The sequence below is a fragment of the Camarhynchus parvulus genome, chromosome 4A (genome assembly GCF_901933205.1).
Source record: "Camarhynchus parvulus chromosome 4A, STF_HiC, whole genome shotgun sequence".
Classification (NCBI taxonomy): Eukaryota; Metazoa; Chordata; class Aves; order Passeriformes; family Thraupidae; genus Camarhynchus; species Camarhynchus parvulus.
Genome location: NC_044600.1, coordinates 15,383,736 through 15,399,603, shown reverse-complemented (window position 1 = coordinate 15,399,603; position 15,868 = coordinate 15,383,736). Strand labels below are relative to the sequence as shown.

Below are 15,868 nucleotides of genomic sequence, written 5' to 3'. Positions count from 1 at the left end.
GCCGAGGGGGCGGGGCGAGGGCAGGCGGGCCGGGGGAGGCAAGATGGCGGTGCAGGCGGTGCACCTGGAGGCGGACGCGTTCCTGGTGTGCCTCAACCACGCGCTGAGCACCGAGAAGGAGGAGGTCATGGGGCTCTGCATCGGAGAGGTACCGCCCGCGGGGGGGCGGCCCCGGGGAGGGGCGGGTGGCGGCGCTGCCTGTGCGGGTTGTGGCCTGCGCGGGGCCGTGGGATGCGGGTCGCGGGCTGTGAGGCCGGCATCGCGCACAGAGCCACCCCGGCACCCCGCTCGTCTGCGGCCCTGGCAGCCGCCAGCGCCTAGGTCAGCTCCTGGGAGAGTTGAAGCTCAGGAAGGCTTCCCGTGCCCGTACCCCCGCGTTCTGCGATGTGCGCCCGTGCCCCGCGATGCTCAGAGCGGCCGTGCCCCGCGGGTTGCTGTTTCTCTGGCAGAGGAATCTCTGATTTCCCCTCTGTGTCCTTAGGTGGACACCAACCGAATCGTCCACATCCACTCTGTGATCATCCTGCGGCGCTCTGACAAGAGGAAAGACCGTGTGGAGATCTCACCAGAGCAGCTCTCAGCTGCTTCCACTGAAGCAGAGATATCCTTCAGCAGAGACAGCAGCTGGCTCTCTTTACCTCAGAGCTCTTCTCATGGGCTGTGTTTTAGGCCTGCAGAGGGTTTGAAGCTGTCAGCTGCTCCCTGCTGCAGCTGCTCAGCTGGGAGGGCTGTGCTGGCTGTTGCCTTTCCCTGGAGTCTTTGTTGGTTCCAGTGCTTGCAGTGGAATTGTGTTATAAATTTCTTATCATTGCTTTGTAGTTGGTCACAGGTAAAACTGCAGTGTGTTTGTGGAGGGGGTGGCAGTTCAGCAGGGAGGCTGAGTGCAAGAGGAAAGGTCAGCCAGGCTCCAGGTGCTGCACTGGAGCCTCTTCTCTGCACACACTCAAGGATGCTGCTTTGGACAGCTGCTGAAATGTTTGTTGCCACATGCAAACAAAATTTAATTTGCTTCTGCAGCAGTAACTCCTGATGGTGCTGGGGAAGAGGCTGCCATCAGCTCCCTGCACTGTTTCTTATCACTCCTCCAAAGGGATCTGTGTGCTGGTGTTCACAGGGGTCCCAGGATGAGGGAAGAGATGAGGATCTGACTCCATGGTTCAGAAGGCTGATTTATTATTTTATGATATATATTATATTAAAAGAAAATTGTATACTGAAACTATATTAAAAGAATAGAAGAAAGGATTTCATCAGAAGGCTAGCAAAGAATAGAAAGGAATGATAATAAAATCTTGTGAGTGACCAGAGAGTCTGAGCCAGCTGACTGTGATTGGCCATTAATTAAAAACAACCACATGAGACCAATCACAGATGCACCTGTTGCATTCCACAGCAGCAGATAATCATTGTTTACATTCTGTTCCTGAGGTCTCTCAGCTTCTCAGGAGAAAAGATCCTAGCAAAAGGATTTTTCATAAAATATGTCTGTGACAGATCTGGAATGCTGTTTTCCCCTGTGCATACAGCCCTTCCCTTTGTCTATTGGTTCTGGTTGGCTCCTTGACCCCCACACAGGCTGGCAGAGATGACAGGACGGCCCATGAGGGTGGTGGGCTGGTACCACTCCCACCCCCACATCACCGTGTGGCCCTCACACGTGGGTAAGAGCAGCCCTGGGCCCTGGGGGAGACTCCACCTGCTGCCCCTGGGGCTGTCACTGAGCCCCAGAGCTGCACACTGCAGCAGCTCTGAGTCTGAAACCTTCCCTGATTGTGTGGGTGGGCTGCAGGGGCCCCTCCAGTGTAGCCCCATTGCTGTGTGTGCTCTCCAAGGACTCAGAGGTGGCCCAGGAGTCACAGATCAGTACTGCTGGTGCTGCTGTTCTTGCAGATGGGAAAACCACACCTTGGGTGTGGGGAATAGCAAAAAAAGCTGTGGGGATCCTGGGCTTGCCATGATGAGTTCTGATATCTGTGAGTGTTAATGCACAGCTAAAAACTCTCATAAAAGAAGTACCTGAGTACCTTATATGTGTTGGACTTCATGGGGACCTGTGGCACCAGCTGGCTGTGCGATAATTTCTTGGTTTTGTGAGCTCATCTTCTATTTTTAAGATTTTCTATTTACATTTTAAATTGGATCAAGTTCTATACTTAAACTCAAGTCACCCAGAGTGAGGATGTAAACATAAAGTTTGTGACATTTGTTACCAAATTGCACATCACCCTTCAAAAGGTGGCAGATCATTTCCCAGTCCTGCAGGGGAGCAGGGCAGCTCTCACTCTCATTTCTGTCCCTGCAGATGTCCGCACACAGGCCATGTATCAGATGATGGACCAAGGGTTTGTAGGACTCATCTTTTCCTGCTTCATTGAGGACAAGAACACCAAGGTAGGCAGCTTAAAAATGGCAACAAACCCTCCAGGGCTCATGAGAAACATCAGGGCAGAGCTGAAGTCCTTGGATGCAGCCTGCAAGAAGGGCAGAGCTGTGCTGGGAGCACATGGAAAGCACAGTGGGAGTGGTTTGGATTGTGATCAAGGGCAGGAGAACAAGTGATGATTGCTCTGAGCTGCCCAAGGGGCTGCAGCAGCAGCTGCAGAGTGTGCCTGAAATGGGCCAGGGCTCTTCCCTCAGGTGTCCAGCCCAGCACACAGAGCTCTGCCCCTGTTTCAGCCTCTCCAGGAGGTGTGGCTGTCGTGTGAGATAAGCTGACAGTCAGGTGGTCTAGGCTGTCCAGGCAGCTGCTGCTTAAGAGGTTTTTATCACTGAAGGGTTTATCAAGGTATGCCTTAAGCACCTCCAGCAAGCACATCACAGCAAAACCTCTGGAATTCTATTGAAAGCTTCCTAAAGGAATGTGTCTTTGCCTTTTAGATGTTTTTTTGCCTTTGGAATCTGACTTTCTGCTGTCTCTCTTAGACAGGTAGAATTCTCTATACCTGTTTCCAGTCTGTCCAGGCCCAGAAGAGCTCAGAGTGAGTACAGAAGAGTATTATATCTGATTGTATTTTGTCTTGTCTCTCCTTTCTCTGGCTTGTCTCTAATAAGTGGCTTCTTAGCCTGTTGTGAGGAGCAAATGTACGGAGATGCCTGCACAGGGTCTGCCGACTTCTGCTCCTGCAGGCTGCTGGAAGAGAATCTAAAGATTAACAGTGATTCTTTTAGCCTAGATAATTAATTCTTGTAAGATTTGAGGTCAGGATGGGGATTTGTGCTGCAATTTGGTGTGTAGCAGCACCATCTTTTTGCTTCCACCTCTAGAGGTCGAGCCCAGGGCCACAGGCCCCTGGACACAAACACTGGCCCTTTTCCATGGGAAACAAAACTCGGCACCCCAGGCTCCTGATGGCAGCTTGCAGGAGGCACTGGGCACTGCCAGGGCAGCCCGAGTTGGAGGTGGTGGCATGTAGGGGCACAGTTTGGGGTCACTGGGATGGGGCTGTAGGCACAGTTTGGGGTCACTGGGATGGGGCTGTGGGCACAGTTTGGGGTCACTGGGATGGGGCTGTGGGCACAGTTTGGGGTCACTGGATGGGGCTGTAGGCACAGTTTGGGGTCACTGGGATGGGCTGGCCCAGCCTCATCCCCAGTGGGCACAGCTGTGAGCAGCAGGTGAGCAGCACTGACAGCAATGAGCCATGGAGTGCCCAGGTGTGCTGAGCAACCACCAAAGGGAACAGAGGGCACACAGGGGCACTGCATCAACATGAGGGGTGTAAAGGGTTGGGCTAAAGAACAAGTAAGAGCCAATGCTTGAAGCCTTGTGAAGAGGTGTGATGTTACTCTGGATGGGTTGAAGCTTTTTGGAATTGTAAGGTAATACTCTGTATTGTGTCTGTCTCAGCTGTGACAGTGGCACGTTGGGTGTGGGAGAAATCCTGTGCCATTTGGAATTTTAGGATGCAGCAGCTCACCCTGGGCCACAGGCCTCAGGTTTGCACCTTACAATTAAAATTCAAGACAAGTATATGGATATAAAATGCTTCCCTTTGCCTGTCAGCTCAGGCATGTGTTCCCAAAAGTGGATGTGCAGCCCTGCAAGGCCTAGAACAGACTGTTGCAAGGTTGTAGAAGTCAGTTTTCTGTTTGCTGCTTTTAATTATATCTCAAACCTTTCTAGATATGACAGGATTGAAATTCCCATTCATGTTGTCCCCCATGAAACCATTGGGAAGGTGTGTCTGGAGTCAGCTGTGGAGCTGCCCAAAATCCTTTGCCAAGAAGAGCAGGATGCCTACAGGAGAATTCACAGGTAACAGCCCTGGGGCTCTGCCCCTCTCCAAGGCTGTCTTTGCTGACATGTTCTACTGTTGCTGTACTTAAGACTTAGCAAAGACTGACCAAAGCCTTAGCAAAGCTGTAGAAAATTAAGGATTAGCAGCTCCTGTGCCTCTGTAGAACTTACTGAAGTCTGTAGAACTGAGTCTGGGGTTAGCAGCAGAATTTTGGGGTTTTGTGATCAGGGGTTGTTATCCTTGTGAATGTGCAGGGCTTCAGCAGGTGAAGAGGTTTAGTTGTACCTGTGGTCTGGTTAGTGATTCATGGGCAGCTGTTTTACAGCCTGTGTTTAATACACAATTCCCTGCTGTCTTGTCTCTAACTTGTTTTCTTTTCCTTCCCTTAGCCTCACCCATCTCGACTCTGTAACCAAGATCCATAATGGGTCAGGTAAGGATTCCTTTCTTGCATGTGACAATCCAGGGTTCTGCTCCCAGAGATCCATTTTGATCCCTCCCAGAATGGTTGAATCTTGTTACACAGGAATGGAATTATAACTAGGAACTTAAAATAAAAACTTCAAAGGCTGTAAAACCACCCTAATCCTGGGTGAATCATTAATGTTGTATCCTGCAGGCTTTGTACAATCAGTTAAAATTACAGAAGACCTTGCGATTGTTGGGGGTGTTGGGGCTTGGTTTGTTTTTTCTGTTGGAACAGGAAAGGGGATTTGGGATTTGTTGAGTGTCAAAGCAGTGTCTGCCTGCCCTGTGGGTGTGACATCTTTCCTTTTACCACTGTGATGGGGGTCAGTCCTAATCTCACTTCTGTTCCAAGTTTATCACCCCATTGTCCATTATCACACGTTTAGGAAATGAGGCATACTAAATTTAGAAATTAATTAGCATCAGTGATTAGCTGTGTGCAGATTTTCATTGTAGAGCTGTCATGCCTGCCTGGGTCACACTGAAATGGTGTTTCCCTGTTAGAAGCTGCTGGTTCTGACCTTCCTGTGCAGATGTGTGGTTGCCATGGCCAGGATGCTGGAGGGTTTCCTTGGCTCTCTGTTGGCTTTGGGGGTGTTGCAGCACACTGAGTCTTGTGTGTGCTGTCCTGGCACGATGTGTTGTTGCTCTTTGCAGTGTTCACAAAGAACCTCTGCAGCCAAATGTCTGCCATCAGTGGGCCCCTGCTGCAGTGGCTCGAGGACAGACTGGAGCAGAACAAACAGCGCATGCAGGAGCTGCAGCAGGAGAAGGAGCAGCTGCTGGAGGAACTTGCTGCTTTGGAGTGAGGAGGAAATGGCAGACCCTTCAGGAAAGTGACGTGAAAAAATCTTCAAGAACTACTCCAGGCTGAAGGGTGGCCCTGCATTGCCTCAGTGGAGGTACTGGCTGTGCCTCTTCTCTTGCAGCAAAGAGCACAGCTCCAGGATCAGGACTTTACCTGCCCCAGCCTGGTGCAAAGCAGTGCTGTGTCTGCAGCTGCTGCACTTCTGGCTCAGTGGTGGGGCTGGGCAGCACCTGAATGCTCCTGTTCTGGAGAGCACACACCTAGGGAACCTGTTGTTTCTCCCTCTATGTTTTGACAGAAGTCCTACTGCTTTTTATGTATTCCAGGAGCCTGGAACAGGAGGGTTAGAGGGGAAAAGTGTCCCTGCTGTCATACATGATAGTGCCAACTTCTGCCTTCTCTTAGTAGCTTCAGTTGACCATGATCTTATCTCTAATAATGTTCTGGATCACTGGTCATTCACCCAGGCAGGTAACAGGTGGGAGGGAAGCTTGGGAACAGACCTGGAAGATCTTTGACACAGGATCTGTGTTCAGCATATGTCAAACCAAATAAACAATTCCAAAGCTAGAGCTGTTGGGAGTAAAAATGAAATGAATGCTACCAATGCCAGTGCCTGTATTTTTTGGTCAGTCTGTATTCTCTTACTCCATGTAATGCTAGTGTGTGCCCAGCACTGAGCTTCTCTAGAAAATGAAGTTTCTGCTGGCCCAGTGAGGGGACTGTGGTTCCTTTCCAGAGGGAAGAAGGTTGAGGTGCTGGGCAGAGAACTCATGGATATATTAGTCTGACATTGTTCCATGCTGAACTTAAATGCAGAAAATTCCTGAGACTGGAATGAAATAGCTGTTGTTGAATGAATGCCTTTAAATGTTCTTGCTGTTGCATTTTATAGTATCCCCCATCATGTACATCCTCACCTGTGTTCTGTCATGTCAGTCTGTCTCATGTGGGCAAAGGATGGGACAATTGCAGTGACAGAGCTGAGGCAGAGGCACTCCCTGCCATGACAGCCAGTATTGATTAGCAGCTGTAAAGTGCTGTCAGGTGTGGAAGTCCCATAACCCCACTGCTTTGTCAGACTTGACTTTTCAATCTTTCTACATTTTTACTGGCAAATCCCCTAAGAGTAGAACTTCCTTGAAGTATATTGCTCACTACTGTTTTCTTTTTCTTAGAAGTGCTGTGAATAGTAATGAATCAGTTTTTGAACAGTCAGTGGTTTTGTGCTGTTGTTTTTGCTGTTGGTTTCTAGTTCCAATGCTCCTTACCTTCATCACTGTAGGAGAAGGGAGGGTGGTGCCTCAGTGCCCCCAAGCTTCTTGAGGGTTCCTGGGAGATGAGCCAGCAGCCCTGGGCCTCCTGGAATGGGGATCCTTGGATTGTAATCCCAGTGACCAAAGGATGTTAATGACTGTGCTGATCCACAGCCAGGAGAGCTGGGCTGGTACCCAGGTTCTGTATTCCTACACAGCCATGATTAAATTGAAACAAAGTAGCCTGGTTTATTGCAAGAGCTTGTATCAAACTGGCATTTATTGATTATCAAAGTTATTAAGCCCCTGAGCAATTTGCTTACAGAAGACACAAACACTCTAACACACATTGCTGCATTTTATATGAAAGACTTAAGCCATCACAAGACCTCATCCTTGGGGAAAGTTTGAATCTGCTTTCCCCAACCTGACCTGCATCGATTTTAGTTTCTATGATATCTCAATGATAGAGGTACACTACTTACTGAAGGTTAAAGGGCTTTGGAGAAATTCACATATTCTGTTAATGGATTTAAGGCACCACCTATCTACCACTTAATTTTAACAAAAACAGCCAAGGATCCTCTCAGGAAAGTCTACATGGGAGAATATCTGAACCCATGTTGAAGCCCAACTCAAGTATGCCCCTTTTCCTGCCCTGGAGTCATTCAGAGTCAGAGGACTTAGGCTGGTGGGCCTGGACTTTCTTACCTCTGGCAATCCCAGCCAGATGCATGTGGAGCAGTTCTTCAGCACACACACATAGTCTACAGCATATCAGCTGCCCAGATGAAACAGTAAATCCCTTACTGGAGTCACTGAAGACATGCTATGTGTAAGTGCTGCTCAGAACTTTCACTACTCTCTATACAAAATTTAAGCACCAAGAAAGGAGGTATACTGAGATATCAGAAGGAATCTTCCAGCTTGGTTTTCACAGCAAAATCAGCACTGAGTTTCTTCATGACCTCTGCATGACTCAGCCCATGCTGCCCTCTCTTAGCAAGGGCATAGTTTTCCTTGACATACTTGGCAAAGGGTGTGAGCTGTGTCCTGGCAGGGGTGCCCCCCCTGCCCGGGGGCTGCCTCAGGGCCAGCTGCCCCCCGCAGAAGGCGCAGACGAACCGCGCCGTGTCCAGGGACCGCGAGTGCCGCCCGATCCTGAAAGGCAAGAACCAGCACTTGCATTCCACAGGACTGTGGGGAAGGGCCCCTTACTCTGCTGCTCAGGTCACATGTCTAAGGCAGCATTTTAGAACAGGAAACAGTGCATTACACAGTGGTGCAATCAAATCTGTGCTACACTTCTCTACCCTTGTAATTTTTCCACTGCTTTTTCAGCTTGGTTCCTTCCTCTGTCTCTTCCACTCTCAGACTGTGGGTATGAAGTGCTACAACATCTCCAACTACCTCCACAACCCATGTATCAACTGCCTCTTGGAGTTTCTCCTCAAAGACATCATTTAAAAAAATCTCAATGCTGTGTTGCATCTAAGCAACTACTGCATTGCATAGTCCTAATAAACACTTTGGGGTATGTGAAGTGTTTCCTTCCAGTACTTCTGGGAGTCACACATACAATCTGAGGTAAAAAAAAGTCATAAATGGTGTCATTATTACAGGTTGTGTCCCAGTGTCAATCCTTCCCATCACAGTGCTGCTCACATCTGTGAGGCTACAGATATAATTTAAAGTCATCAAGACTTTAAGCTAGAAGCTTCCTCTGGTAGTTTTATCTAGTATCTAATCACTGTCAAATATTCTGTGCCCAGTTTTTATGGGCATTTGTTCCTTCAAAGCTTAGGTATGTATCTCTTACTGCTTCCCGAAGACCTTCCCTCATTACCACTGGACCTCAGATGATGTTTCTGCCTGTCCTGACCTCTGAACTAGAACTGAAACTATCTGGAAACAAATGTGGAGTCACATACTGAGGTTCTGTGGGCTCTGGAAAACACCAGAATATCCAAACTGCTTCACTATTTCAGAGAGCCCTGATTTCTAGACACAGGAGAGTGCCAAGTTAGAAAGTTAATCCGCAGTCACATGCAAGATGAAAACATTACTCACGTAGCTTTGCAGCGACCACACTCATAGGTGAATTTGTAATTGATCTCATAGCTGTGGCACCGTGTCACCACTGGCAGCTCTGGATGAATTACAGCTGCTTTGTTGGCATAGAACCTCCAGAAGCGCCCGTGCCCGTCCCGCACACCGCTGATGAGCCAGGTGGCTGCGTGGCAAACCTCGTGGATCAGCGTGTCCCGGAGGCGATCTCGGGGAAAGCAAACAAAAACAACATCAGACAGGTGTGGAGAAGAACAAGCTCACCTTTGGTCACTGCTTCAGGCCTCTGACACCCACTCTGTATCAAGATGCAAGTATTATTTTGAAGGTTAAAATTACCGATGTCTTGATAAGATAAAATGCTCCAAAACAAGGTTTTACTTGGTGCATTTCCAGTTTTTGATCAGCCCCTATTCTGCATCCTAGTTACTCCTCCACACACCTCATCTCTTTGGGGTTTTTTGTTTGGTTGGTAAAGCTGCACCACTCCTGCAAGTGTTTAAGGCCAGGTTGGGCAGGGCTTGAAGAAACCTAGTTCTAGTGGAAGGTGTCCCTGCCCACGGCAGGGAGTTGGTACAGGATGGTTTTTAAGATCCCTTTCAATCCAAACCATTTTATGATTCATTTTCCTATACTGGGAGGGGATGAGGGAGAAATAACAATCACAGTATCACATAACAGAACTTAATTTGGCACTGATCTGTCTTTATTCCAGCTTTAAATACTACCAACAAGGTGTCTTGCTGTGATGGAAGAAGTCAGATTTTAGACTGCCATTATAACACAGAATTAGAGTCTAACACCTAGCCTGTAGGTCTTCAAATCATTAAGAAATATAAACAATACTGCAGTTAGTGTGACTACATCTCTGTTCTCACATTTTGTATATTTGCCCAGCCTCTCAGAAGGGCTATGGAATGTAGATAAATTCATACATGTATTTATTAATTTGTACAAGATAATATAAAATTTCAAAGCAGGCTCCAATTCCAGATCTCTTAATCAGATTTTTGTTTTTATCTCTAAAACTTGCTTCCTCAAAGAATCATCAACAGACCCTTTCTTTGACCTACCTGCAGAGTCACAGACTTTCTCAGAGAGTTCAATGCGAGCGTAACGCTTCCCTTCAGGGCCTCCCCTCTGCCCCGTTACACAATACCCTGCTGTTTTCCTCATTTTCTTATTCCAGATTATTTCCATGTCCTCTGGTAACTGAAAAACAAAACAGTGCATGTAGTCTGCCCTCTCCTACCTCTTCTCTTACCTTCTGACCCTCTGGCTTACCCTTGTATTTAGTGCAAAGCCAGTCCAGGGTGTCTCTGTTGGTGCCCTTAACACTTAAGATGCCAACTCTCCTCCATGGCCTCTTATTCCCACCATCAGTTTTTCTGTAACCAACAATGGGAGTTTCACAGTGCAGGATGAGACAGGAGTCCTTAGTTCTTCTATTCTACCTCCAAGTACCTCCAGGTACAGGGCTGAAGCACTAGGCAGTAAGATATTCTGCTTCAGGAATAGTGACTCTGTTCAGCTATTTTATGTGAAACCATGACCTCAGCCTGTCAGCTCAACACTATTTTCTCATCTGCATAAAAAACACTTTCCTTCCTGGGGGAAATCCCATTGGAATTACTGAGGGCAGTGCCCTTCTTTCAAGGATATTTCTCATCAGAGGAGGGTCCCCAATATCCCAGATGATGATCCCAGATCAAGACAGCAGTTCTCTGAAACTGAACCTTAAATTTGAAACACAACTTGTAGCTTTATGCTCACCCTAAACTGTTATTTGAAGGATCACCTTTTTAATCTGCTCCAGAAAGGCAGACATGAACATCCAATAGGGAGGAACACAGATTATGTGCAGCATTTCCATTACAGCTGGGAAAGCAAAGCCAAGCTGATAACTGCTGCATCACAGTGGTGACAAACCCCTTCGGAAGAAATTGCCTGGACTAATTCAAACATAACCCACTGCTATAAAGCTTAATTTCTACAATCTGAAGAGGATAAAGAGCAATCACACCAAAAGGTGAGGAGCAACATAGTAACCAGCACTTTAGAATGGTAGTTCTTGTTTTGAAACCAACCTTCTGCTCAAAGATAGTACTATTAAACAGCCTGTAGAGCTTCTGGGCCAGATCCTCTTTATTTTTCTTGAAATACTTCACATAGTGGGAGGCTGGATTTGAAAGATCTTGCAAAAAACAACCAGGCACTGAACATATCCTGAGCCTGCAACAAAAGCCATTAAGCAGTTTGCTGAAGTACACACATATGGAAAAACACAGGGAAAAATAATGGCCACTTGAAAGCCAATAGAGATCTCAGGGATGCTTCAAGTGGCATCAACCTCTCCTGACTCTTTCCACCAGCTTGCCCTCATGAGGCCATGGCTGTCCTCTTACCCCTCAGAGGGCATGAAGGGGCAGAGTTGTTGCAACAGTCCTGCAGTTACTTCATCAATTCACAAAATTAGATTATGAGGACTCCTAAGTAGGAAAAGAGACTCAGACTTTGTGACACAGCAAGCCAAATGTAGTGACACAACTACACAAATTTTAATCAATATATGAACAGCTCTAAAATGATCAGCACAATAAAGGTTTGTTTTCAGAAACAGACAAAGATAGTCCAGGAATTATTTCAGGAGAAGCAGATATTCCACCAGGATTACTAACTCCAACGCTGCAGCACTGTGACCTTTTAAAGTCTCACCTTTAAAGATACCATTCCAAGGTTTGGTATTGAATACACCACTATAAAATGATTAAAGGAAACAGCACATGGCTGTTTCAGGAGGCATAATAAGGGCAGCTATTAGAAATTAAAAATGCACTCTTTTGAAAAGTCTAAGCTGTATCTACATATAGAAAAAGAAACATGAATTCTCAAAGTTATAAGGGTACAGATAAAAAAATCAACACACTCTTGTTTAAAAGGTATGAATTACTAATAGAATCAGTTTTGGCATCTTTTCAGAGGTAAGCAGCTGGATATATACAATATGTAGAGCCACCACATGCTGTACAAGACAAAGAGTAGCAAGAGAGATAACATTTAAAAAGATTTGGCATTTGTCAGATTTATTTGTCATCAATTCCCCTAGGCAGAGATCAGTTTATATTCTCCCTGTCTCACTGGAGACCGAAAACTCTGTTTTCCAGCTATTCAACCATTAACAAATGCTGAATTAGTAGAAGTTTCTAGGTAGCAGAGGAATCACACTATCCTATGCAAAATGCTTAGCATCTCTTTGTCTATCTGTAATTGTCCTAGAACACAGGAACAATGGAGAAACACTCACCTTTTCTCTGTCTTTGCTGACTGTGAGCAACTGACTGATCCACTCCCAGGAATTCTTGCAGGAGTTGTTACCATGGAAGGTGTTCCTTGAAGTGAAATGGATTTTGCCTTTGGTGTCTTGACTCCCTCCCCTTTCACAGGCTGTGCATCTTTGCAGGGTGGCTTGATGTTTTCTAGTTCAACAGTAAAAGTCATAGGATTACACAGCACACATTAAAAAAAAAAGAAAGCACAGAATCAATAGAAACCACCAGAAGGATCCACTAGCTTTGCTTTCAGAATAATTTTAAAAACTAAAAATGCCTACAATGATAAAACCAAGCAATAGTGAAAAACGTACATCTTGATAGCACAAGATGACTTTTCTGAATGCTCAGAGGAGTAATTTTTGATTGCACCAAAATCTTTTTCAAGGACTTTGAACCTCTGCACCTCAGAGGTTGATGCCCCACAAATGGAAAGAACCAGGCAATTCCCACTGCAAGTTGGCTCAGGACTGCTCACCTGCCGTGCTTGGCTGAAATACAGATTTACTTGTGCTTAAGACTGGTCTGCGGGGCAGACTTCGCTTCTTGATCCGTTCCATTAAAGATCCAAAACTCTCATCTGAGCTATCTGATTCCACCCCTGCACCACGTCCTAGGGCCACAGTTGGCAATTTATTTTCTGTATTTTCACAGCTTCTTTCTTTCCTTCTAACAAGCAAATCTGGACTGCCTTTGAAAACTGACTCGTTCTGATTTTGTGGAGGTGAAAGGTTTATGCACTTCTGACTCTCCCTCAAGTCTTTCACTCCCTCTTTTTGGTGGTTATGCCACGGACTGTCTACAAAGACAGAATCTTCAGTGTCACTTGAAGTGTCTGGATACTGCAATTCTTGGCAGCAAGTGTTTCTCTTTCCAGGAGTCATCAGCTTTTTCGGGGTCTGAAGATCTTTCCGTGCTGCAATTCAAAAGGAAGAGTTTGAAGTTTTGGGGGCTGCATTTAGGAGACCTGCCTTTGTTTTAACACAAAAGAAATCCCTTGAAAGGCAAGAAAGCAGAAAGAACAGTAAAGCATCTTATCATTTTTTTTTATTATAGGTGACTTCTTACCACTCTTGGTTGTACTCTTTTTCACCTTCAAGTCCAAGAAGAAATCATCCGAGTCATCAATGAAGTCTTTCAAACTGTAAAGAAAAAAAAAGGCGAATTGTGTGGAATAAAGGTAGGAGTAAGCAGAAAAATAGAGCAGTAGGTGTGCCTTACTAAAACAGCAATCCAAAAAACGCCACCCAATATAACATTATCAGCTGCTCACAGCAAATGTGCATCCATGAACAGGAATGGCAAGAACATGTGCACCTCCAAATATCCCCCTTTACATTTGCCCTGAACATGACTGAAGCTGTCACAGGTCTGTCTGCACTCTCTCCTAGACTGGCCTATGAAATAATACAAATTTAAATTGTTTTCCTCTCTTCTGATTAAATATGTAAAATGTAAATAAAATACAGAACACTAAAATGTGAACACAGAAAATTCACTAATGACAGCACCCACCTTGTATCTGCCTTTTTAGAAACAGATTTGGGAGTTTTCAATCTAGCTAAAACTGAAACAAAAAAAGATTAATTAAGAACAAGGTTCTGTGTCTCTCGTTATGCATTCTTAAAAGTTTGCAACTAGTAAAAATTTGGTCTACAGTATTTTTAAAAAACAAACATAATTATATTTACATATAATTCCAACCCTCAATTCCTCAAAGGTGACAGCAGCTTTCTAGTCTCTGGAGACTAAAAAGGAAGCAAGTGAGTGACAGGGAAAGACAAAACTGAGCCAATAAGAAAAATATAATGCAAGGCAAAAAGAGTGAAACTTGAGGCAATTCAAGAACACTCCCTGTGGCGCTGACACCAAGACTGCACTGCAAGGAGAGAATTACTGTGCAGCACAGCAATGAAAGAAAATTACAGTGAAGCATTTTTACATGTTACTAGACAGAAATGTGTCCTTTTCATACTCCTTCATAACACAAACTAAGGTGTCATTACTTACACATTTCAAATTCGTCATCACTGCTGGAAGACAAGTACAGGGCACTGCTGAAAAAATGAAATGCAGAACTTTAGGTCACAGCAGGATCTGCATCTCCACTGGTGTGAAACACCCATTAACACAGAACCAAATATACATTGGGAAAAACACTGAAAGTCCCAAAGAGGCTGAAATACTTTAACTCTTTATAGAAAGCTCATTTCTGGTCTTATATGTGGTGTATGAGCTGTCAGAGCAGTGTGTTATAGTAAGCCTGAAACCCCAACCCAGGCAGTGATGAGTAAGAAGCTGCTTTTGCATAAAGTGCACTTTAATAGAGCTGCCATGAATATTTAGCAAAATGCAGCAGCTGTCACACAGCTATTTCAAGAGGCAGAATGGAGGCATTACCACCTGGACTGCTATGCCCATGCAAATGTAGAGGCAGCCCACAACATCCTTACCAAGTTATTTATTTCATTTTAGGAGAACATGAACCAAACATTAATAATTTCAAAAATACGTGATGCAGCTGCTTAAAAAACCAGGAAGACAGCTTTTTTTAAGATGGACATCACTTAAACCTTAAAGATGGCAATTCTGAAACACACTAAGACCCACCAATAACCATAAAACAAATGAGGGGGTTATCTAGAATTATAAATCAATATATATAACAGGTACTACATGCAACTTAGTACGTTGTATTTATATATAAACACACATATTATATGCATATGTATGCACGTACATGTACATATATGTATATGTATGTGAAGCAGAGAAGAAATTTTCCAAAGCAGAAATCCATTTTGATTTAAGTGAAATGTACATCTTTAAGTTAAGTCTGTAGCTAGTTGTTTAGTCTGACTGCCTGCCTATTCTCGCGAAGGGCCTGTGCTTAGGAAAACTGCTTCAGCCAAAAGACAAGAGATATGAAAAGAAGAGCAGATAGAACAGAGCAACCTGATCCAAGAGTTCTTTCTAAGATAAAGAAAAATTAGTAGCAAGTATCACGCAAAACCAGTAAAATAAATATGTATTAACCTATTGTAAAATTGCATGCATGTGTATTTAAGACAGAGATAAAAAAAGATCTGAAGTTCCCAGAAGCACACGTCATTTTAAAAGAACGATTCCCACATGCGTCCAGCACTGTAATAAACATACCAACTTTACAACTTTCGCAAAAGTTGTAGTTTGTTTCTGCAAATCATATGTACATAGATATGTATATATGTGTATGTATAAATATATAAATTAAGCAGCTATATATTTAAGAATTCTATGTTAATAAGTTAATAAAAGTACGTCAGGACACACGGGCTGAGGCGCTGTTTGCCCCGGTCCCCCTCACCTGCCGCTCCGCCAGCCCTGGCTGCCCGCGGCGCCTCTCTCGGGGCTCCTGCCGCCCTCGGCCGCTGCCCCGCTCGCTGCCCGCCGTGCCCCGGCCCCGCTGCCCTCGCGGTCCCGCCATTCTCGGTGCCGGGGCCCCGGGGCCGGCTCGGGCTTGGGGCCGGGCCCCGCTGGCGCTCCCGCCATGGCGCTCGAACGGCCCGCGCCTTTCCGGGGCACCGCGCATGCGCACACGGGCGCCGCCAGCAACCCGGCCACCCCGCGGCACCGGCAGCGCGGAAATTCCGCTTACTCCTAGCCAAAATACCCATTGCTGCCCAAACCGCTGCTCAAAACGTTACACAAACTGTAAAGGCC

General features: G+C 45.7%; 2 protein-coding genes across 3 annotated transcripts; one reads left to right on the top strand and one right to left on the bottom strand.

Annotated features, from left to right (window-relative positions):
* Nucleotides 1–17: 17 nt before the first annotated feature.
* BRCC3 (BRCA1/BRCA2-containing complex subunit 3) lies at nucleotides 18–6,728 on the top strand. Its single transcript, XM_030967701.1, has 8 exons — nucleotides 18–148; nucleotides 482–601; nucleotides 1,574–1,661; nucleotides 2,303–2,391; nucleotides 2,923–2,978; nucleotides 4,124–4,255; nucleotides 4,628–4,671; nucleotides 5,364–6,728. The coding sequence occupies exons 1-8, from the start codon at nucleotides 44–46 to the stop codon at nucleotides 5,513–5,515; spliced, it is 786 nt and encodes a 261-aa protein (XP_030823561.1). The 5' UTR covers nucleotides 18–43; the 3' UTR covers nucleotides 5,516–6,728.
* Nucleotides 6,726–15,840, bottom strand: GCNA (germ cell nuclear acidic peptidase). 2 transcript variants are annotated; one of them, XM_030967699.1, is made up of 10 exons: nucleotides 15,513–15,840; nucleotides 14,177–14,223; nucleotides 13,682–13,733; nucleotides 13,235–13,308; nucleotides 12,645–13,082; nucleotides 12,142–12,313; nucleotides 10,925–11,069; nucleotides 9,911–10,049; nucleotides 8,841–9,045; nucleotides 6,726–7,931 (listed from the first exon to the last, which is right to left on the bottom strand). In XM_030967699.1, exons 1-10 carry the CDS (start codon nucleotides 15,695–15,697, stop codon nucleotides 7,679–7,681), a joined length of 1,710 nt encoding a protein of 569 aa, XP_030823559.1. In that variant the 5' UTR covers nucleotides 15,698–15,840; the 3' UTR covers nucleotides 6,726–7,678. The 2 variants fall into 2 exon arrangements, with proteins under 2 accessions (XP_030823559.1, XP_030823560.1); XM_030967700.1 differs by having other exon boundaries at nucleotides 14,177–14,220.
* Between the last annotated feature and the right edge of the window lie 28 nt (nucleotides 15,841–15,868).